The 25085-nt window shown below is 33.2% G+C and overlaps 1 protein-coding gene across 1 annotated transcript in view; it reads left to right on the top strand.

Annotated features, from left to right (window-relative positions):
* The window catches only part of LOC128162844 (S-adenosylmethionine-dependent methyltransferase Rv2258c-like), a 33682-nt gene extending 8902 nt beyond the window's left edge, over positions 1–24780 (top strand). The window contains exons 3-4 of the mRNA XM_052826250.1: positions 3471–3581; positions 24037–24780. Coding sequence (XP_052682210.1) covers positions 3471–3581; positions 24037–24599 — 674 coding nt within the window. The 3' untranslated portion in view covers positions 24600–24780. The remainder of the gene's footprint in view (positions 1–3470; positions 3582–24036) is intronic.
* Positions 24781–25085: the final 305 nt, after the last annotated feature.

Genomic DNA, 25085 nt, shown 5'->3' with positions numbered 1-25085 from the left:
TTTGAAATAACATCTGCTATGATAATTACTTTTGAAATGAACAAGAAACAACCTATTTCTACCTTTCTAAGGTATATATGCATAAAAAAGTAGAAAAACATGTCAAATTTGAACATTTTTCATTGAAATCAACTCTGTCTCCAGCTACCTGGGTGTGTTTGAATTTAATTCTAATTTAAGGCAGATGTCTAACTTGTAGGTTGTAACTTACTGTTTTAGCATGGTTAGAAGAAGACTAGAAATCAGAATAGATTAGATATTCACTAAATATGATTGTTAGCTTACTTTTTTCATGAAAACAAGAAATCACAAGCAGGACAGCTGTCTCTTTGTTAATTAAAATGGTACAAATCATACAATAAACAAATAAAGATCACATTTTAGAATCATTGATGATTGTTTTCAAATATGTGTGAGAAATGACTCAAGGAAATTGCCACATGTTTCATAAAATTAGGTAAAACATTTCAAACCATGACTTTTTATGAAAATCAAAAGATTGGGGGGTGGGGGGTATACATGTAAGGGTATTTCTAAGTGATGTGAAGCTTTTATCATGATTATATCATGTAGGCATATGTTGTATTGAATAAGGTTTCTTTTTAAAGGTGGTTGAACAAAAGTTGACCTCTAAAAGGTCAGATAAAGATGTTTTACTATGGAGAACCCTGTAAATCTGTGTTTACTTAAGGAAATTGGAAATGGTGGGTTCACTTAAATGGCCATATTTTTATTAAACCTCAATGGAATTGGCAATATGTGGTATTCTTTTTCTCAGAATTGCATTAGCTTTCTTATTCTAAGACAAACCGTCTTTTCATAAAAATGTTAGTGTACTAAGTTAAAGATACAAGGAACAGTTTCGGATAAAGTACCGTCAATATTTTTGTAAAATTGAGAGTGACTGTACTTGAAGGTTTATCATTGTTGCGTAGATTCATGAAATGAATTTTAATGATTACCAATAGTTAGAGGGATGTCTCTTGTTGGAATTGGTAAGCAATATTAAGGCCCCTAATTTTAAGTACATGAGAAGCAGAAATAAATTGTGAAACTTGCGGCTATGACAGATATGTTGACTTTACAGTGAAATTGAAGGTTACAAACGGGAGGTTATATAACATGAAATGTAGGTGGATGGGATATTATATGCCTATTTAGTATTTACTGGGTATGAGGACAATAGCAAGTTTATTGTCCCCCAAGACAGCAAATATTTAATGAGGCAAAGCCAAGGAAAATAGTAGCTGTTGAATGGGACAATAAACTTGCTATTGTCTGAATAGTCAGTTAATTGGTATTTCATTATACAGAAGAAAACTTTATTTGTCAGCGATGCAGAATTTCTTGATGATAAACAAATTAGAGTTAAATCAAACTTTGTATTTAATGCGGCGATCTTATTAGGTCAGAGGTGTTCCGAGTTTAAGGTGATATGGGACACTTCCATGTTGTGACGTATTGTTTATCGAAATAAACAATAAAATAAAGTGTAATTATATAAGTACATGTAGTTTCTTCTCAAAAATGGTCACCTAACTCCTTAGCACAGTGGGTTAGAGGGTTTACTAGGAACCCGTTAGTCATGAGTTCGAATCCCGCTGGGGTTTTTACAATTTTTACCTTTTCAAATATTTTTAAAAGCTATTTTTTGGTTAAATATTGTAAAATTTGAAAATTCTAAACCGGTGAAAAGTTTTCAATTATATAGTACTTTAATCCACATTAATATCGACAGATGTCCCATACCACCTTAAAAAGGAGGGAAATCAAATTCTGCTAATGAATGGTTTTGATGACTATTCACCATGGGCAGATAGCATGGATACTATTTTAGATAAAAAGGCATGTTTATGCGGGCGCCTTCTAGTGATCAATTTGTCGGTCTGTCCATCCGAGATTGGCTTGACAGGAGCATAGCTTCTCTCCCCTTGGCCCAATCTGGCTCATACCTCATCCACAGGGTTCCTTTGGTTGAAGGATGTGCAGTGACCTTGAACCATGTTTTTAGGTATAAGGTTAAGGTCATAGCAGAATTATATATATAAAATCCTTGTCTGGGGCATATCTTTTTTCCCTTTGGTCCAATCTGGCTTATACTCACAGAGTGTCTCTATGGTTAAACGATGTGCAGTGACCTTGCATGAAATTTCTAGGTAACGTGTGAAGATCATATCGGATCATGCAAACATCCTTTTTTGCGAGCATATATAATTTCTACTAACCCCTATTTGGCTCAGACTTCACATAAGCAGAGCTTTTGAGTAAAGGGTGAAAGGGTGTGTAGTGACCTTGAACCTATTTTCAGTGAAAAGAAACTGTGAAGGTCATATCAGAATTATATTTTTAAAAATCCTTGTCCGGAGTATATCTTCTCTCCCTTTGCTCCATTCAGCCTCATACTTTACCCACATGATGCCTTTGTTCAAAATATATGCAATGACCTCGAATGATATTTGTAGATGAAGAGTCAAGGTCATATCAGATCACACAAAAATCCATATTTTAAGAGCATAGATATACTCTCCTTTTAGCCCCTATTTGGCTAATATTTTACCTTTACAGAGTTTATTGGTTAATGGCGTGCAGTGACCTTGAACCAAGTCTGTCAATGTGAAGGTCATAGCAGATCTTTTTAAAATTAGTTTTAAATAGTAGATTATTTTCCAAATATGCTTAATCTTGGTCAGATTGAACAAAAATGCATGTATGTTAGGGGGAATGAAATTGAATTAAAAGTTCTATGCCAGCTGGAAAAATTTCAAGTTATAGGTCAAGGTCAAAGCAGAATTCTATGAAATAACATAAGCGGGGCCCTTTGAAATGTTCACCATTTCAATGTTGTCTGGTTCATAGTAATTTTACATAGAAAATATTCACAGAAGTACAGTAAAGTAAACTTTACATCGATAAGTTTCTGACAATTAATGACGCAACGAGCACACAGTACGAAAGGTCAACCCTTTGAAAAGCAGTGAAGAGGAAAATTTGCTCAGAATTATGTTTTAAACAAAATTGATTTTTTACATAAATTTTAATTTTGCATTCTGGGTTAAGAAAAAAGATGTTAGTTCAAGGTAAAGTAAACTTGTACCTAAAATGAAGTCAAATTTGTTAAGTCGTACTTAAACACATTGGGTTTTTTTGTTAAGTCGTTCTTGAAATGGTTAAGGGTTTTTGGTTAAGTCGTACTTAAAAACATTCGGATCATGTTAAGTTGTACCAAGAATCATTCGATTTTTTTTTATCTTTTTGTACTTAGGTTTCTTTGTTACTAGATTAAGAACTCTGCTTCTTAGACGTACTTCTAGCGTTGCTTTCGACATTAGCGGAAAACCCACTCGTTGCTTTGCAACGAGCTTTGCTCTAGTTATAATTATTATCACAATTATTATGATTATAATTATCATCATCATCATTATCATTTGTGCATTAAAAAACAAAACTTATTATCTCTCAATTTTTTGAAGGCTATGGATATTACGAACCAGTTCTGCATTGGATCGACGTGTATCGTTCATCAGAGGCTTTACAGGATTGGAACCAACGGCTTCTTCTTCCAGTAATGAACCTGAAACAAGGTACTAATAGCTTTTAATCGCTTGTATATTGTTTTGAGGCTCAGAAATCTTAATTAGGGTCTTCCGTTTTCAACGGAAGACCCTCTTGTTATTCTTCGGTTTCTTTTTATTAGGGTTTTCCGTTTTTCAACGGAAAACCCTTCTGTTATTCTACTGTTTCTTATTATTATTTTTTTTTTTTATCCGCAAATTTTGTGTAGGCCATTTCTCGTACATTTGTTGTCTGATTGTTATGAAACTTTTAGGGTATGTAGACAATGTTAATATCTCGAGATGTTTTTTTTCAAATTTTTAAAATTCACTTCCGGCTATGAGTTATTGCCCTTTAATTGAAAATTGGGGGGTCTTTTGTCCAGAGTTGATCTTGGGAACTACAAAAGATAGTTGCATGAAATTTAGCAGAATTGTTGGTAACATTTTATAGTTTTGCTGGCATGAAAAGTTTGGCAAAATGTTTTTTAGTTTTTGAGCTATTTGCCGGTAAAGTATAAGGTTTTGGGGGGTCTGAAATTTTGTTGTTTTTTGTATAATAACCTTTAAACTAAAAATATTTTGTTAATACATATAGAGCAAAAGTTGTTTAGAATAACGAGAGCTTTCATTTAAAATTAAGAAAAAAGGGCTGGCCCCTATAATTAGGGGTCAGCAGCTCATACACGTAATTTTCTGATAGCAAAAATCATTATCATTTAATGAAAAAAAATGAATTCAGTTATTGTTAATATATTAAATAATGTCATTTGGTATCAAATTAAACAAGTTCTGTGCTATATTTTTTTTCAAATTTCTTAAAACAAATATGTGAGAATCGTACATGAACGAGTTAATATGTCTACATAGACATACAAGCGAACAAATGCCACTTTAAGGCACAGGCGTTTACTGCATTACGTTGTGTTGCGTCTTAGATAAATTGTTGTGATTCAATTTCATTTTTTTTCATCTATATCATTTATGAATTCAATGAACACACATTATTTAAACGTTCTATGTGCAACTATTTGTCGGGGTGCCCCTGTATGTAACCCCCGCGCGCGCGCCGAATGTAAGGTGGCAGGGGATAGTTTCGAAGGAAAGACCCGGTCAAAATTTTGAAATAAAGGGAGAACCTGGGGTTTGGCTGGTTATTTGAGGGGTATAAATTGGTAGAATATTTATTGCATTCATTTTGTGGATAGAGGAGCTCATGTCAATTTCATTGATATATGACACTTTATTATTGGTAGCACTTTTCATCCGATATGGAATGAAAATGCGAAACTGTGGCCAAAATTTTCACTTTCGGTTTTGTGCTTGAAAAGTAGGGTGGGTTCAGAACACGAAATGTCACTCGAAAAGAAGGTGATTGACCCCCCATCAATTGGTGATTATTTGCATGGATATACATTAAGCTACCAATCCTATGGTAGTTTATGGCAGTTGCTCGGGACTGGAGCATGGTTCTGGACCCGTGAAAATGTGAAAAAAATGCCATTTTTTCAGAAAATTTTGAGACTGTCCCTGGCTATTCTTTATAGTGCTATATGTAAGTTGTACTTGTTTTATTCTGAAATGTTTAAAAATTCTCAAGAGTCGGGACCATGTGTCCCCTGCATGCAAACCAATTTTAGCAAATTTAAAAATCCACTGAAAAATTAAATCACATATATGAGCACTATCTGTCTCACATTTCCTCGACCAAAAAAACTATCCTCTGCCACCTTCAAGAAAATGTCAAATTTTTAATAGGCTTTAAGTTTAACAACATGGGTACAGAAAAGATGTTCAATGTGTGTAAAATGGGAAACTGGCTGAATTTTTATGATTTCTCAACGCTGTGATGAGATTTAGGGGCCAAAATGTAGCAGGGGGTGGTCCTTAGAAAAAGTGCAATTTTCTAGTATTTTGGGTTTGTCCTTATATTAAAACCCTTTATAGGCATATTATTACTATTGAAATTAGATTTTGGGTTGAATTTGGATTAACTGAATAATATTGTGCCATTTTCATGAAATTTTCTTGAAATTAATTGACAGCCATGCAGTTTTATGAAGTTTTAAACCCTTAGATTTGATAAGAAATTGTAAAATATTGTTCTTTCTCAAGCTAAAACTGACAAAAAGTTGATTTTAGGGCTAAATATATATTTTACATGTGCTACATGTAATTTACATGTAATTACATGTAATTCTAAATAGTTAATATCTGCATTTTAAGTCATTATAAACAATTTTAAAATGTCTGATTGTCAAAAAAGCACCCCCCCCCCCTTCAATTTTCTTCACCGACAACCAAAAATAGCCTTTATTTCACATTTCTTTTGATAAAATCTCAAGCATACATAAAATTTCTCTCATTTAAAACAAAACACATATGTTTGGTTTCTTCTTTATGGAAAATTTATCAAGAAAAATTGAATTTGTGTGCATTTTTTAACCATTTGTCATTTGCATGGATTCCCACCTCATTATGGGGGTGTGGTCATGATGATCAAATTTGGTATTTCTTTGTATGAAAAACATGTATTTCAATCTTTATAGCAAACAAATCTAGATCTTTTGGTATTGGTTAAAGAATAAAAAGAGAAATTAGGTTTCATCATCATCCGTTCAGCATATTTGGGGAATTACTCCTCGGGTAAGATGCCTGATTGCCATTTTCTAGGTACCTGTCCCTCTTGAAAAGATGAAAGGGAAGGTTTTGTGTTCCAAATAGGTTGCTTTTGTGTTCCAATAGAGTTTTTAAACCTGTTAGTACCATTTAGAAACAAAAAAGTTGATTGCAAGGAGTAATAATGTGTTTTTTCTTATTCCCATTTGCAGGGGGATAGGTGATACATATGAGTTGAATTCTCCTATAAGTTGTTACTAAATGTGAATATTTCAATGTTTTTTACATCAGATAGGGATAAAGGTTTCTTGTTATAACTGATTTTTAAAGAAAAAATGTCTTTTGGATTGAAAGAAGTCATGATGTATCTTAAAAACCTTACAGAAACAGGTTAAGGTGATTCAGCCGGGAAAGGGGGTAATACTTAAACAGCCATAACTTTTTTATTTTTCAATGTAATCAGACCAAATTTGAAAGGTTTTACTCAGAATTGCATGAACTTTCTGATTTTAAAGTGTTTTAATTAGAGAGAAACAAACTCTAAAAGTTAAAGGTGGCAGGGGATAGTTTCGAAGGAAAGACCCGGTCAAAATTTTGAAATAAAGGGAGAACCTGGGGTTTGGCTGGTTATTTGAGGGGTATAAATTGGTAGAATATTTATTGCATTCATTTTGTGGATAGAGGAGCTCATGTCAATTTCATTGATATATGACACTTTATTATTGGTAGCACTTTTCATCCGATATGGAATGAAAATGCGAAACTGTGGCCAAAATTTTCACTTTCGGTTTTGTGCTTGAAAAGTAGGGTGGGTTCAGAACACGAAATGTCACTCGAAAAGAAGGTGATTGACCCCCCATCAATTGGTGATTATTTGCATGGATATACATTAAGCTACCAATCCTATGGTAGTTTATGGCAGTTGCTCGGGACTGGAGCATGGTTCTGGACCCGTGAAAATGTGAAAAAAATGCCATTTTTTCAGAAAATTTTGAGACTGTCCCTGGCTATTCTTTATAGTGCTATATGTAAGTTGTACTTGTTTTATTCTGAAATGTTTAAAAATTCTCAAGAGTCGGGACCATGTGTCCCCTGCATGCAAACCAATTTTAGCAAATTTAAAAATCCACTGAAAAATTAAATCACATATATGAGCACTATCTGTCTCACATTTCCTCGACCAAAAAAACTATCCTCTGCCACCTAAACAGTAACGAACGGCATTGTAGAAAAGAGAGAGCCGTAATGCAGAAGAGAAGTTGTGTATTCTTTCGGTGTATACATGCATTTTCAAATTACTGTGAAACATATGAACATGCACAGGGAACAATACTACATATTTGTTTAAGGAGGATATTTTTCTCGTGTGAATCGTTTACGAGGAAATTCTGACAGCCACACTTCTGTCGACGATCAGCCGTTGATAAGCTACGAGTAATAAAGGAGAAAAGATGGACATTAAAGTGTGTGATTTATGTGGATGTTACTGAAGAAGGTGAGGCTTTTACTCCTTTTAAAGTTTCTTGTTAACTGGTTAAAATTTAGTATATAGTATAGATGTACATGTAAGTTAGATGTTTTTGTTATGATGTGGGTGTTTGTTTACTAACGTGTAATTTTTACATGTTTCATGGATGTTTAGACTCGCTCGAGGTTCATGGGGGACTGGAAAGGGTAACTGAATTTATCTATTTAAAAAAATAACAGATTGTGAATTTTCAACTCAAAATTCAAAGCAGGGTCTAATTAGAAACATATCATATATTCTTGTGCAGAAGACTCCAAATGTAGTCATGAATACCCTGCAGACATAACTTCAAGTAAATAAAATTGTATACTTCGGACTTCAGAGTTAAAACATGACTTTAATATCTTTATGATGCCGATCATAGTATCATTAGAGAGGTTTAGCAGACCAACGGGTACCCGGTACATGTACTTCTACATGTAGGTTACAAGTTAGAACTATGCGTACCATTCTACCAGTTCACATAATTTTTCTTGTTTAGCAGTTATGATGTGTACCGGTACTTAAATTGTCTTTGTTAATGTTTTAAATGTAATTTTTTATTCTCTTTTTTTAATCTGACTACTGGCAGTACTGGCGTGCGAGCAGTTCTCGCCGAGGACCATTTCTCGCTGGTGCACTGTTACATCATATTTTCGTATGTAATTTTATGTGTTGATAAAATGACGTAACAATGCTCTGGTGAGAAATGGTACTCGGCAAGAACTGATCGCACGCCAATATTGATTAATTACAGACAAAAACTGAAGGTAACGAGTGTTATTTTTTATTGAACAACATTGTTTAAAATAATTCTTTATATATGTGACGATCAGACCGGTTTGAATACCAGTGCCAGATAGCTCAGTTGGTAGAGCACCTGACTAGAGATTCAGGGGGCCCAGGTTCAAATCCCGGTTTGGTCCTTCATTATTTCTCCCATCCTGTTACAATATTGGTGTTGTGACCAACCCCTGGAACTAACAGGTTAACTCGATCCTGCCAGGGGTGATCTTCGAGGGTGAAGATCATTTAAGGGGGGAGGAATGTGACGGTCAGACTGGTTTGTATACCGGTGCCAGATACATGTAGCTCAGTTGGTAGAGCACTTGACTAGAGATTCAGAGGGCCAGGTTCGAATCCCAGTTTGTTCCATCGTTATTTCTCCCATCTTTTACATATACATGTATATCAGATATATGACAGATGATTAAGGGTCATCACATGTTTTGCAAGATGCAATAAGTGTTAAAAACCTTTACTTTACAACACAATACATTTAAGTGAATATTTATGTTTCTTGTTATTATTTGGTGTGGTTTTCTTGACAGTGTCGCATAAACAATTTACCCGCTCCTAAAACACAAACTTTCTTTTTGTGGATTCAGCTTACCGCTGATTGGCTGCTGTTGCAGCAGACAAATAAGATATGCACGCACAAAACACAATGAACTTATCAGAGAATGAGTTGAGTTTATTTCAACTGTTGGAATTTGGGTATTTTTTTTTAAATGTATACTTGTGACAAAACATATATGTGGTACATACAGCTGTAGCTTTATGAAGAAAATTTTGGTTAGACCATATATACCTATCATGCAAGTAAATGATATTTACAAAAAACTTGCCATTTATGGCGCACGAAATATACGCTAGTTTTATAAAGATTGACATACATGTAATGTACCACATTCTGTGAAAAATAATCTACCGGTATTAAAAATTCTTCATTAAGTTTACTCATACATGTTTTATGCTTATTACACATAGTATTGTTTTTAAAACATGTAATTTATAAGAAAATAAACAAAAAACCTCGCTAAATTTATTTGCCAAAAAAAAAAAACACAGTAGAATTGATAAAAAATGGTATACCAGAAGCTAATACCAGTACATGTACTTTGACGCTGTTCGGTGGGTAATATTCGTTTGTAATTTACGAATTGAAATATTGACTGTTGCACTACAAGTACGGTACCGTAATAAACTCTCTCTCTCTCAAACTCTCTCTCTCTCTCAATTTGATAAGTGTTTATACCTATGAAAATTTATTAATATTATATTATGACTTGATATGCAAATTTTTGATCTTGTACTGCCTAAATGTTATATCATGTATTGGGATATGTCATACTTATTACACTGCATGGTCAGTGTATTTTTTACAGAAATACTATGCATATATGTTAATGTAAACACAGCTGTTACTAGTACATGTACATGTATGTAAACACAGCTAATTATTTTTTTTTTTTTATTTCAGCTCAAAACAGCCTCTTGTTACCACATGGCTTTTACCGGTACCTGTTGATTCTTGTGGGTCAGCTCCTGAGATTAACCTGTCACCTCTATCCACATGCATATTCCTTGTGTTTTACAGACTATTTACCGGTAATTCAAGTTAAATCCAATAATGCATGAACAATAATGGAACTTGAAGAAAGTATCATGCCATGTTGTGGTTTGTGTTTGATAAGAAATTATGAAAACAAAATTAAGGCTGTTTAAAGAAATTCATAATTGCTGTGAAAATTTGTTTCTCAATAAAAGTATGCAATTATGTTTCCTTTATTTTTTATTTCATAAAGACATTTAGATGTGTTTACATATTTGAAAAATCCCCCCCCCCCCCTCCCTCTATTTAATTGTCTGCATTAAGATTACATGTAGGATATGTAAATGTACATTTGACTTTGAAATAACATCTGCTATGATAATTATGTCTCCCCTTTCAAAGGGGAGACATATTGTTTTTGTCGACTTTCTTATTCTTCTTCTTATTCTTCTTATTCTTCTTATTAAGGTCTTCCGTTTCCAACGGAAGACCTTATTGTTTTTGCTTTGTTTCTTTTTCCCTATTATTATTTTTCTTTTTTTTCTTACAAATTTTGTCCGCGCGAGTTCTCGGAAATGGCTCAGCCGATTTTCGTGAAACTTTCAGATTTGATAGATATTGATCTGAACCTTATTGGAAATTTTTTATATTGATGACGTCATTTCCGTTTCCGATATTTTAACGTAATAGCGATTTTTGGAGGCTTAGTTTGTCCATGGAACTACTCCTAAACTATAAAAGATATTGAATTCAAATTTTCAGGGATTGTAGACAAAAGATTGTAGATGTGTATGATGTCGATCAAATTTGTCTGTTTAAAAAGGCGTCGAATCTCGCCTGGACCTGAAAATTGAGTTTAAAAAAACGTCGTAATTTTTCTAGGTTTTCTGTGTTTATCTCTTTTCTGAAAAATATTTTGTTAAAAGATGTAATGTAAAAAAGGTTTATATTTACAAGACCTTTTATTTGATATCAAGAAAAAGGGGCTGGCCCCTCAAATTAGGGGACGAAAGTGCTCTAAAGTCTTTAATATGTAGCCCTTTACTGAGAAATATTTTGTGAAATGTTATAGAAGCAAATATGTTTATCTCACAGTTATGTATCCAAGCAGTGTAAATATTTTGTTATATGTTACGTAATTAAGGGGTTTTAGGGACCAAAAGTCCAAAATTTTGATCATCCATATCTCAGAAAGGAAAAATATTTTGTAATGCAGTACAGAAGAAAAGTTGTTCAAAATGATGTTCTTAACAATATGCAACCGTCAAAATTTCGTTAAACGGCCCCTAAAAGGAGATAAGGGACCGGCCCCTAAAACCTACTTTCTCATATAACTCTAGAACGGTAACGAATTTTTAAACACTTGTAGAACAAAATGTGTTCAGAATTAAATGACCTTTTATTTGATATCAAGAAAAAGGGGCTGGCCCCTCAAATTAGGGGACGAAAGTGCTCTACAGTCTTTAATATGTAGCCCTTTACTGAGAGATATTTTGTGTAATGTTATAGAAGCAAATATGTTTATCTCACAGTTATGTATCCAAGCAGTGTAAATATTTTGTTATATGTTACGTAATTAAGGGGTTTTAGGGGCCAAAAGTCCAAAATTTTCATCATCCATATCTCAGAAAGGAAATATATTTTGTAATGCAGTACAGAAGAAAAGTTGTTCAAAATGATGTTCTTAACAATATGCAACCGTCAAAATTTCGTTAAACGGCCCCTAAAAGGAGTTAAGGGACCGGCCCCTAAAACCTACTTTCTCATATAACTCTAGAACGGTAACGAATTTTTAAACACTTGTAGAACAAAATGTGTTCAGAATTAAATGACCTTTTATTTGATATCAAGAAAAAGGGGCTGGCCCCTCAAATTAGGGGACCAAAGGGCTCTAAAGTCTTTAATTTGTAGCCCTTTACTGAGAGATGTTTTGTGAAAGGTTATTAAAGCTAGATTAGGTATAATACGTTTATATATCCTAACAATATAATGATTTTCTCTTGCGTTACCCAATGAGGGTTTTTAGGAACCAGAAGTAAACAAGTTTGGTCTTTTCTATCTTAATTGAAAGAAATGCAAGTATTTAAAAAAGCAAGAGAACTTATAAAAAGCGATACAATAAAGCATTAGTACTTCACTCCTTTTTCCATAACATGTTTTGTTGTCGAAAATCAAAGTCGATGATGTCTTATTTCATTCTAAAAATCGAACGGAAGACCTCCTCGTTGCTCGCAACGAGATCGTGTCTAGTTCTTCTTATTCTTCTTCATCCAAATTTGTCCAAGCCGTAACTTAAATACCCTTTGACATTAAGACTTCAAACTTAGAACATAGGTAGATGGTATTGAGAAGGAGTGCACGCCACCAACATTTTTGACCTTGACCTATATTCTTTTTCAAGGTCAAGCGTTTTATAAAAAATAGAGTTTGGACTATAACACAAGATTCCTTAAACATACAAACTTTTAACTTGTATCATAGATAGATGGTATATAGTCCAGTTCAACCTTACCAAAATTTTTGACCTTGACCTTAAAATTTTATTTCAAGGTCAAATCAGAAAAAACTTCATTGTTCACCTCCTAAATATTCTTTGACAGAAGGACTTCAAACTTTACACAAAGAACAATTATAATACACTGAGGTGTACTATTGATAAATATTTGACCTTGACCTTGTTTTACTCAAGGTCAACTTGAGAAAAAATAATTAAATTTTGTCTGGGTGGTACCTTAGATACCTTTTGACATTAAGACTTCAAACTTGGAACATAGGTAGATGGTATTAAGAAAAAGTGCAGGCTATCAAAATTTTTGACCTTGACCTATTATCTTCTTCAAGGTCAAGCGTTTTATAAAAAATATAGTCCGGACCATAACACAAGACTCCTTAATCATACAATCTTTTAACTTGTATCATACATAGATGGTATATAGTCCAGTTCAACCTTACAAAAATTTTGACCTTGACCTAAAAATTATATTTCAAGGTCAAATTAGAAAAAACTTCATTGTTCACCTCCTAAATATTCTTTGACAGAAGGACTTCAAACTTTACACAAAGAACAATTATAATACACTGAGGTGTACTATTGATAAATATTTGACCTTGACCTTGTTTTACTCAAGGTCAACTTGAGAAAAAATAATTAAATTTTGTCTGGGTGATAACTTAGATACCTTTTGACATTAAGACTTCAAACTTGGAACGTAGGTAGATGGTATTAAGAAGAAGTGCACGCCATCAAAATTTTTGACCTTGACTTATTATCTTCTTCAAGGTCAAGCGTTTTATAAAATATATAGTCCGGACCATAACACAAGACTCCTTAATCATACAATCTTTTAACTTGTATCATACATAGATGGTATATAGTCCAGTTCAACCTTACCAAAATTTTTGACCTTGACCTAAAAATTATATTTCAAGGTCAAATGAGAAAAAACTTCATTGTTCACCTCCTAAATATTCTTTGACAGAAGGACTTCAAACTTTACACAAAGATTAATTATAATACACTGAGGTGTACTATTGATTAATATTTGACCTTGACCTTGTTTTACTCAAGGTCAAATTAAAAATAATTAAATTTTGTCTGGGTGGTAACTTGGATAGCTTTTGACATTAAGGCTTCAAACTTGGAACATAGGTAGATGGTATTGAGAAGGAGTGCACACCTCCATAATTTTTGACCTTGACCAATCTTGTGTCTCAAGTTAATTCATTTTCTAAACTGTATCATATATGGATGATATCTAACATATAGCTGACTTCATTCTTTTTCACTTATTAAATTTGCCCCATATTACAATCCTTTGGGAGAAGGGGAGACATGTGTTTTTTTGTATAAAAAAACAATACCCACTAGTTACTTTTGAAATGAACAAGAAACAACCTATTTCTACCTTTCTAAGGTATATATGCAGAAAAAAAGTAGAAAAACATGTCAAATTTGAACATATTTCATTGAAATCAACTCTGTCTTCAGCTACCTGGGTGTGTTTGAATTTAATTCTTATTTATGGCAGATATTGTCTAACTTGTAGGTTGTAACTTACTGTTTTAGCATGGTTAGAAGGAGACTAGAAATCAGAATAGATTAGATATTCACTAAATATGATTGTTAGCTTACTTTTTTCATGAAAACAAGAAATCACAAGCAGGACAGCTGTCTATTTGTTAATTAAAATGGTACAAATCATACAATAAACAAATAAAGATCAAATTTTAGAATCATTGATGATTGTTTTCAAATATGTGTGAGAAATTACTCAAGGAAATTGCCACACGTTTCATAAAATTAGGTAAAACATTTCAAACCATGACTTTTTATGAAAATCAAAAGATTGGGGGGGGGGGGGGTTATACATGTAAGGGTATTTCTAAGTGATGTGAAGCTTTTATCATGATTATATCATGTAGGCATATGTTGTATTGAATAAGGTTTCTTTTTAAAGGTGGTTGAACAACAGTTGACCTCTAAAAGGTCAGGTAAAGATGTTTTACTATGGAGAACCCTGTAAATCTGTGTTTACTAAAGGAAATTGGAAATGGTGGGTTCACTTAAATGGCCATATTTTTATTAAACCTCAATGGAATTGGCAATATGTGGTATTCTTTTTCTCAGAATTGCATTAGCTTTCTTATTCTAAGACAAACCGTTTTTTCATAAAAATGTTAGTGTACTAAGTTAAAGGTACAAGGAACAGTTTCGGATAAAGTACCGTCAATATTTTTGTAAAATTGAGAGTGACTGTACTTGAAGGTTTATCATTGTTGCGTAGATTCATGAAATGAATTTTAATGATTATCAATAGTTAGAGGGATGTCTCTTGTTGGAATTGGTAAGCAATATTAAGGCCCCTAATTTTAAGTACATGAGAAGCAGAAATAAATTGTGAAACTTGCGGCTATGACAGATGTGTTGACTTTACAGTGAAATTGAAGGTTACAAACAGGAGGTTATATAACATGAAATGTAGGTGGATGGGATATTATATGCCTATTTAGTATTTACTGGGTATGAGGACAAAAGCAAGTTTATTGTCCCCCAAGACAGCAACTATTTAATGAGGCAAAGCCAAGGGAAATAGTTGCTGTGGAGTGGGACAATAAACTTGCTATTGTCCGAATAGTCAGTTAATTGGTATTTCATTATACAGAAGAAAACTTTATTTGTCAGCAATGCAGAATTTCTTGATGATAAACAAATTAGAGTTAAATCAAACTTTGTATTTAATGCGGCGATCTTATTAGGTCAGAGGTGTTCCGAGTTTAAGGTGATATGGGACACTTCCATGTTGTGACGTATTGTTTATCGAAATAAACAATAAAATAAAGTGTAATTATATAAGTACATGTAGTTTCTTTTCAAAAATGGTCACCTAACTCCTTAACGCAGTTGGTTAGAGGGTTTACTAAGAACCTGTAAGTCATGAGTTCGAATCCCGCTGGGGTTTTTACAATTTTTACCTTTTCAAATATTTTTAAAAGCTATTTTTTGGTTAAATATTGTAAAATTTGAAAATTCTAAACCGGTGAAAATTTTTCAATTATATTATAGCATTGAATGATTTATTTTTGACGTCGTCGTGTCAATAACTGCCGTCAGGTGAGCAGACAAATTGAATAACGCACGTTAGCGCGTTATGATAATTTGTCTACTCACCTGACGGCAGTTATTGACACGACGACGTCAAAAATAAATCATTTAATGCTTATATTTACATTCCCGTACTGAAGAAATCAATTGTTTACTTAAATAAATCGATATAAAGTGCAGATCACGGAGGGAGTGAATAAGTAACAGCAAGAACAGCTGTTTTGTAAAACCGGTTTAAACTGGTTTTCACATAGACTGTTGAGATGAGATCGACGAGCATGAAAATATAATCCATGATAAATAACTCTTGAAATGTTGCTTTTAACAATAAAGTCCACTTTTTGTTTAATAAATATAAAACATGGTGTTTTGACAACGTTCATGAAATACATTTTTTAACTGATAACATAGAAATCACGGTTTAAGAACTATTTATGTATATTACTCGTAAATTCATACGCAGTGAATAGGTGTTGCATTTAGAGGCATTTAAACATCACGGAATTTAATGGGAAAACACAGTAGAATGTAAATATAGTACTTTAATCCACATTAATGTCGACAGATGTCCCATACCACCTTAAAAAGGAGGGAAATCAAATTCTGCTGATGAATGGTTTTGATGACTATTCACCAAGGGCAGATAGCATGGATACTATTTTAAATTAGATAAAAAGGCATGTTTATGCGGGCGCCTTCTAGTGATCAATTTGTCCGTCTGTCCATCCGAGATTGCTTGACTGGAGCATAGCTTCTCTCCCCTTGGCCCAATCTGGCTCATACCTCATCCACAGGGTTCCTTTGGTTGAAGGATGCGCAGTGACCTTGAACCATGTTTTTAGGTATAAGGTTAAGGTCATAGCAGAATTATATATATAAAATCCTTGTCTGGGGCATATCTTTTTTCCCTTTGGTCCAATATGGCTAATACTCGCAGAGTGTCTCTGTGGTTAAACGATGTGCAGTGACCTTGCATGAAATTTCTAGGTAACGGGTGAAGATCATATCGGATCATGCAAAAATCCTTTTTTGAGAGCATATATAATTTCTACTAACCCCTATTTGGCTCAGACTTCACATAAGCAGAGCTTTTGAGTAAAGGGTGAAAGGGTGTGTAGTGACCTTGAACCTATTTTCAGTGAAAAGAAACTGTGAAGGTCATAGCAGAATTATATTTTTTAAAATCCTTGTCCGGAGTATATCTTCTCTCCCTTTGCTCCATTCAGCCTCATACTTCACCCACGTGATGCCTTTGATCAAAATATATGCAATGACCTCGAATGATATTTGTAGATGAAGAGTCAAGGTCATATCAGAACACACAAAAATCCATATTTTAAGAGCATAGATATACTCTCCTTTTAGCCCCTATTTGGCTAATATTTTACCTTTACAGAGTTTATTGGTTAATGGCGTGCAGTGACCTTGAACCAAGTCTGTCAATGTGAAGGTCATAGCAGATCTTTATAAAATTAGTTTAAGACAGTAGATTATTTTCCAAATATGCTTAATCTTGGTCAGATTGAACAAAAATGCATGTATGTTAGGGGGAATGAAATTGAATTAAAAGTTCTATGCCAGCTGGAAAAATTTCAAGTTAAAGGTCAAGGTCAAAGCATAATCCTCTGAAATAACATAAGCGGGGCCCTTTGAAATGTTCACCATTTCAATGTTGTCTGGTTCATAGTAATTTTACATAGAAAATATTCACAGAGGTACAGTAAAGTAAACTTTACATCGATAAGTTTCTGACAATTAATGACGCAACGAGCACACAGAACGAAAGGTCAACCCTTTGAAAAGCAGTGAAGAGGAAAAGTTGCTCAGAATTATGTTTTAAACAAAATTGATTTTTTACGTAAATTTTAATTTTGCATTCTGGGTTAAGAAAAAAGATGTTAGTTCAAGGTAAAGTTAACTTGTACCTAAAATGAAGTCAAATTTGTTAAGTCGTACTTAAACACATTGTTTTTTTGTTAAGTCGTTCTTGAAATGGTTAAGGGTTTTTGGTTAAGTCGTACTTAAAACCATTCGGATTATGTTAAGTTGTACCAAAAATCATTCGGTTTTTCTTTTTATCTTTTTGTACTTAGGTTTCTTTGTTACTAGATTAAGAACTCTGCTTCTTAGACGTACTTCTAGCGTTGCTTTCGACATTAGCGGAAAACCCACTCGTTGCTTTGCAACGAGCTTTGCTCTAGTTAGGGTCTTCCGTTTTCAACGGAAGACCCTCTTGTTATTCTTCGGTTTCTTTCTATTATTATTATTATTAGGGTCTTCCGTTTTCAACGGAAGACCCTCTTGTTATTCTTCGGTTTCTTTTTAGGGTCTTCCGTTTTAAACGGAAGACCCTTTTGTTTTTCTACGGTTTCTTTTTTTTCTTATTCTTATTATTATTATTCTTTTTATTTTTTTTCCAACTCAAATATTTCTAAAACGCTTGCATTGATTGTTTTGAAATTTACAGGTGTAATGTGTATCTAAAAGATCTCTATGATATGAAAAAATTATTTGATGACGTCATCAATTTCGTCAGATATTGACGTTTTTCACGTTTTAAAAAGTGATTTTGTCCGGAGCTTTTCTCATTTTTGATTTAAGATAAAGCTATGAGATTTACAGAGAAGGTAGAACTATCGTTTTACTTATGACATAAGGCTGGAGACTCAATTCTGACACTTCCGGTCGAAACCGGAAGCAAAAACCAATTTTTTTGAATTTTCATGTTTTTCAATTTTAAAAGTTTTACGTACGTATCTTACAGTAATTTTCATGCTGAGTTCAAAACTGAAATCCGTTTTTAAATCGGACGATGCATTACAGAGATATCGGGGTTTAAAAATTGATTTTTCCGGAAATTTTGATTCCGCGTCCTTGGTTTAAAAAATAGCGTTTTGTTTAAAGTGAAATTTACTCGTACCAGAAATAATTGCTCAGTCGTACTTAAACACATTCGGATTTTTTTTTGTTAAGTCGTTCTTGAAATCAGAAAGGTTTTTGTTAAGTCGTACTTAAAATGATTCGGATATTGTTAAGTCGTACCAGGAATAATTCGATTGTTTTCATCTTTTTATTTTAGTTACTCTTGTTATTGGTTTAAGAGCTCTGCTTCTTACAGGAACTTCCAGCTTTACTTCCAACATTAACGGAAAACCCACTCGTTGCTTTGCAACGAGCTTTGCTCTAGTTATTAGGGTCTTCCGTTTTCAACGGAAGACCCTCTTGTTATTCTTCGGTTTCTTTCTATTATTATTATTATTCTTTTTATTTTTTTTTCTGACTCCTTTTCGGCTTTATAACTCAAAAAGTTTACAACCGATTTTGATGAAATTTTCAGAAGTTGTGTGCAACTATAATACCTCAGAGTTTGTGAAGTTTCTTTGAAAACGTCACTTCCGTTTTTACGTTACGTCATTTTAAAAATTTTCAAAAAGTCATTTTGTCCGCGGCGTTTCTCAAAAACGCTTTAAGATAGAGGCTTGAAATTTTCAATGGTTATGATTTAATCAATTTACCTCTGTAATAAGGCTGGAAATGAAAATCTGTCACTTCCGGTCGAAACCGGAAGGGAATCAAATTTTTCGAAAAAATCAATTTTCTGATCAAACCAAAAATGAATATGTGTTTTATAGAGCTTATTTAGCTGAATCTAACACTGAAAGCCGTTTTAAAATCGGACGATGCATTACAGAGATATACGAGTTCAAAAAATGATTATTCCGGAAATTTTGATTCCGCGTTTTTGGTTAAGAAATTAGTATCAAGTTCTTGGTTAAATTAACTTGTACCTAAAAATTAATTGTTAAGTCGTACTGTAACACATTCGGATTTTTTTTGTTAAGTCGTTCTTGAAATGGGAAAGGTTTTTGTTAAGTCGTACGTAAAATTATTCGGTTTTTGTTAAGTCGTACCAGGAATAATTCGATTTTTTCATGTTTTTATTTAAGGTACTCTTGTTATTGGTTTAAGAGCTCTGCTTCTTACAGGAACTTCCAGCTTTACTTCCGACATTAACGGAAGACCCACTCGTTGCTTTGCAACGAGCTTTGCTCTAGTTATTATTATTATACTTTTTCTTTTTTTTTCTGACTCCTTCTCGGCTTTATAACTCAAAAAGTTTTCAACCGATTTTGATGAAATTTTCAGAGATAATGTGAAACTATTATCCCTCAAAGATGTTAAAGTTTTCCTGACAACGTCACTACCGTTTTTACGTTACGTCATTTTTAAAATTTTCAAAAAGTCATTTTGTCCGCGGCGTTTCTCAAAAACGCTTTAAGATAGAGGCTTGAAATTTTCAATAGTTATGATTTGGTCGATTTACCTCTGTAATAAGGCTCGAAATGAAAATCTGTCACTTCTGTTCGAAACCGGAAGTGAAACAAATTTTTCGAAAAAATGAATTTTCTGATCAAATCAAAAACGAATATGCGTTTTGTAGAGCTTATTAAGCTGAATCTAACACTGAAAGCCGTTTTTAAATCGGACAATGCATAACAGAAATATCGGGGTTTAAAAATTGATTTTTCCGGAAATTTTGATTCCGCTTCCTTGGTATAAAAAATAGCGTAATGTTCAAAGTAAAATTAACTCGTACCAAAAATAATTGTTAAGTCGTACTTGAACACATTCGGATTTTTTTTTTGTTAAGTCGTTCTTGAAATCGGAAATGTTTTTGTTAAGTCGTACTTAAAATCATTCGTATTTTGTTAAGTCGTACCAGGAATAATTCGATTTTTTCATCTTTTTATTTAAGTTACTCTTGTTGTTGGTTTAAGAGCTCTGCTTCTAACAGGAACTTCCAGCTTTACTTCCGACATTAACGGAAGACCCACTCGTTGCTTTGCAACGAGCTTTGCTCTAGTTATTATTATTCTTTTTATTTTTTTTCTGACTCCTTTTCGGCTTTATAACTCAAAAAGTATACAACCGATTTTAATGAAACTTTCAGAGATTATGTGCAATTATAATGCCTCGAAGTTTATGAAGTTTCTTTGACAACGTCACTTCCGTTTTAACGTTACGTCATTTTTAAAATTTTCAAAAAGTCATTTTGTCCGCGGCGTTTCTCAAAAACGCTTTAAGATAGAGGCTTGAAATTTTCAATGCTTATGATTTGGTCGATTTACCTCTGTAATAAGGCTCGAAATGAAAATCTGTTACTTCCGGTCGAAACCGGAAGTGAAACAAATTTTTCGAAAAAATGAATTTTCTGATCAAATAAGAAATGAATATGTGTTTTGTAGAGCTTATTAAGCTGAATCTAACACTGAAAGCCGTTTTAAAATCGGACGATGCATTACAGAGTAATCGGGGTTTTAAAATTGATTTTTCCGGAAATTTTGATTCCGCGTCCTTGGTTTAAAAAATAGCGTAATGTTTAAAGTAAAATTAACTCGTACCAAAAATAATTGTTAAGTCGTACTTGAACACATTCGGATTTTTTTTGGTTAAGTCGTTCTTGATATCAGAAAGGTTTTTGTTAAGTCGTACTTAAACTCATTCGGGTTTTGTTAAGTCGTACCAGGAATATTCGATTTTTTTCCACTTTTTATTTTAGTTACTCTTGTTATTGGTTTAAGAGCTCTGCCTCTTACAGGAACTTCCAGATTTACTTCGGACATTAAAGGAAGACCCACTCGTTGCTTTGCAACGAGCTTTGCTCTAGTTCTTTTTATTTTTTTTTCTGACTCCTTTTCGGCTTTATAACTCAAAAAGTTTACAACCGATTTTGATGAAATTTTCAGAAGTTGTGTGCAACTATAATACCTCAAAGTTTGTGAAGTTTCTTTGAAAACATCACTTCCGTTTTTACGTTACGTCATTTTTAAAATTTTCAAAAAGTCATTTTGTCCGCGGCGTTTCTCAAAAATGCTTTAAGATAGAGGCTTGAAATTTTCAATGGTTATGATTTAATCGATTTACCTCTGTAATAAGGCTGGAAATGAAAATCTGTCACTTCCGGTCGAAACCGGAAGGGAATCAAATTTTTCGAAAAAATAAATTTTCTGATCAAATCAAAAATGAATATGTGTTTTATAGAGCTTATTAAGCTGAATCTAACACTGAAAGTCGTTTTAAAATCGGACTATGCATTACAGAGATATACGAGTTCAAAAAATGATTTTTCCGGAAATTTTGATTCCGCGTTTTTGGTTAAGAAACTAGTATCAAGTTCTTGGTTAAATTAACTTGTACCTAAAAATTAATTGTTAAGTCGTACTGTAACACATTCGGATTTTTTTTTGTTAAGTCGTTCTTGAAATCGGAAAGGTTTTTGTTAAGTCGTACGTAAAATTATTCGGTTTTTGTTAAGTCGTACCAGGAATAATTCGATTTTTTCATGTTTTTATTTAAGGTACTCTTGTTATTTGTTTAAGAGCTCTGCTTCTTACAGGAACTTCCAGCTTTACTTCCGACATTAACGGAAGACCCACTCGTTGCTTTGCAACGAGCTTTGCTCTAGTTATTATTATTATTCTTTTTCTTTTCTTCTGACTCCTTTTTTGCTTCATAACTCAAAAAGTGTTTAACCGATTTTGATGAAATTTTCAGAGATTTTTGTAAGTTGGCGTCCCTCAAAAATATTAAAGTTTTAAAGAGAACGTCACTCCCGTTTTGACGTGACGTCATTTTTAAAAATTTCAAAAAGTCATTTTGTCCCGGACTTTTCTCAAAAACGCTTTAAGATAGAGGCTTGAAATTTTGAATGGTTATGATTTGATCGATTTACCTTTGTAATAAGGCTGGAAATGAAAATCTATCACTTCCGGTCGAAACCGGAAGTAAAACAAAATTTTCGAAAAAATGAATTTTCTGATTTAATCAAAAATGTATATGTGTTTTGTAGAGCTTATTAAGCTGAATCTAACACTGAAAGCCGTTTTAAAATCGGACGATGCATTGCAGAGATATCGGGGTTTAAAAATTGATTTTTCCGGAAATTTTGATTCTGCGTCCTTGGTTTAAAAAATAGCGTAATGTTCAAAGTAATATTAACTCGTACCAAAAATAATTGTTAAGTCGTACTTGGACACATTCGGATTTTTTTGTTAAGTCGTTCTTGAAATCAGAAAGGTTTTTGTTAAGTCGTACTTAAAATCATTCGGATTTTGTTAAGTCGTACCAGGAATAATTCGATTTTTCATCTTTTTATTTTAGTTACTCTTGTTATTGGTTTAAGAGCTCTGCTTCTTACAGGAACTTCCAGCTTTACTTCCGACATTAACGGAAGACCCACTCGTTGCTTTGCAACGAGCTTTGCTCTAGTTTGTTTTTGTTGTTTTTGTCACATTTCCTTTGGAGTTCATAGGTATTGTGAAAAGAAATTAGTAAAGAGTCTACAAAATGTTGAACTCGATTCTGGTTTACTTCATCGATGATTTTTGTGTGTGTCTTTTTATACCCCAGGCATTATGACGCTCTGATAGCTTGATTCAAATTTAGCAATTCCACAGTACAGTGCTTTATATTTTATGGCTTTCTCTTGAAGACAAACTGCTCGAATATTTGACCTCATGTTGACCAAAGTATCTTCAGTCTTAAGTATTGGATATATAGGTCTGTGTGAAAAAAATATCAGAGAGTTTGATGCCCTTTTCGGCCGAGAACTGATTGTTATTTGTTTTATAGAGAAGTGTTTGAGGCATATATTGCACTTAAAATACTGCCATTACATTTCATTGTTGATTTACCTGAGACAGTACTATTTTGAAGAATATCAGTACTGTAACCCTTGATAACGGACTTATCTTAAAAAGCTAACACTGAATTGTCAACGGTAAAGTATTAGACAGCTGAAGCGAGCTAAGGGATGACATCAGAGCAGTGTTGTAAATTTTAAACTGATATCAAGATGCAAAGGTAACTTATCTCCGACTGACAAATGTTCTTATATGGTCAGTGTTAAGCCCGAATGATACATTTCTTTGTTATCTATTCTTTTTCTTAACGTTGTTGCTAGATTTAGTGATTTTATAAGTTTTGCTGAGCAACGCAGTGGTTGGAAAAAGTTTTCAGTAAAACAAACGTTATCAGTAATCAAGTTAAACAAACTTTTAAAAAAATATCATAAGTAAGGACGGATGCACTGAAAAGAAAAGCGGAAATTGAAGAGGTTGAAATATGTTGGGAAATATCCCTAAAGTCAAATGACTGTTGACTTTTTTCAAAAAACAAATAGTTTTTGTCATGTTGAGTTAAGGGTTTTTAGTCTTTCATTTGAATTTCACACTCAGATGATTATAATTATTCATTTGCAGAAGAATTGATCTGGCAATTTGTTGTCATGTAAATAAGAAAACTTTCATTTTTGTGATATTATAAAAAAAAATAAAAATAAATATTTTTTTTTTCAAATACATTTTAGACGCATTATCATTTTAAATGAAATGTTAAAACAATTTGCTGTATCTATTCACAGGAAATGCATTTGCAATATTAGACATAGGATGTGGGTTTGGGAAGCATTCCAGAGAAGTGGCAAAGCTATATCCATGCTCTAAAATAACCGCAATAGACATGGACCAGTTCTCCATCGATAACGCCAAAAAGGAACTCACCAAAAGTGGGCTAAAGAACATCGAATACATATGTTTGAAAGGAGGGCAACTTCCAGAAGAGTGGGCAAACAAATTTGATTTCGTGATAATCAACGATGTTTTGCATGATTCCTACGAAGTTGATGAGATACTAGAAGGAATTAAGAGGGTTCTTAAACCTGACGGATTTGCGGCCGCTTACGACCCCGCGGTGTCGTCGTATCACAAAAAGGTTATCAACGACGCAACGGCGCAGTATTTTTTACCGTTTAGCTTATTTCAGTGTCTCCCAGTGAGTAGCATGGGTCCTAATGAAGGACTTGGGATAGGTTGGGGTTACGAACGCCGAAAACAGAAGATCAAAGAACATGGTTTTCGAGTTGTGCAGGTCGGAGATAAAGATATTGATGCCATACAAGAGGGCATTGTATTCCAAAAGATGTAAAATATAAAAACTAACTTTGCTGAAATATGTAAACCGCAATAAGAATGCAATATTTGAATTGATAAGCAATAGAATCTTTAACTCTAGTTTTTCTAAATCTTTTGTTATTATCATAATTGTTTTTAAATTGTCAGAATTTTTATCAAATTGAATATATTTTGTTCATTAAAGTTAAGTTTTTAGTTTTTAAGTTTTTATCTCACTTGTCTGCCCTTAAACGTTTTACATTGTCATAATAACCACTTGGCCAATTTTAATAAAACTTCAAACCAAGGATTCTTCGAGACAGGCAATTCAAGTGTGTTAAAATAGCAGGTTACCCTTTAAAATTTTAACAGGTCACCTTTCTTTAAAAGGGAGAATAATAAATCTGCAGGTTTAATTATCATGTACTTTCTTCAAGATTTAACATATTGTTAATTCTTAAATGTTTCGTCTGGGCCACTGAACAATGTTTGGGCCGCACAAGGGGTTCAAACTTTAATG

This window comes from Crassostrea angulata, chromosome 9 (assembly GCF_025612915.1).
Source record: "Crassostrea angulata isolate pt1a10 chromosome 9, ASM2561291v2, whole genome shotgun sequence".
In the NCBI taxonomy this organism is placed as follows: domain Eukaryota; kingdom Metazoa; phylum Mollusca; class Bivalvia; order Ostreida; family Ostreidae; genus Magallana; species Magallana angulata.
Note: the sequence above shows the minus strand (reverse complement) of the source record. Positions and strands in the feature narration are given on the sequence as shown.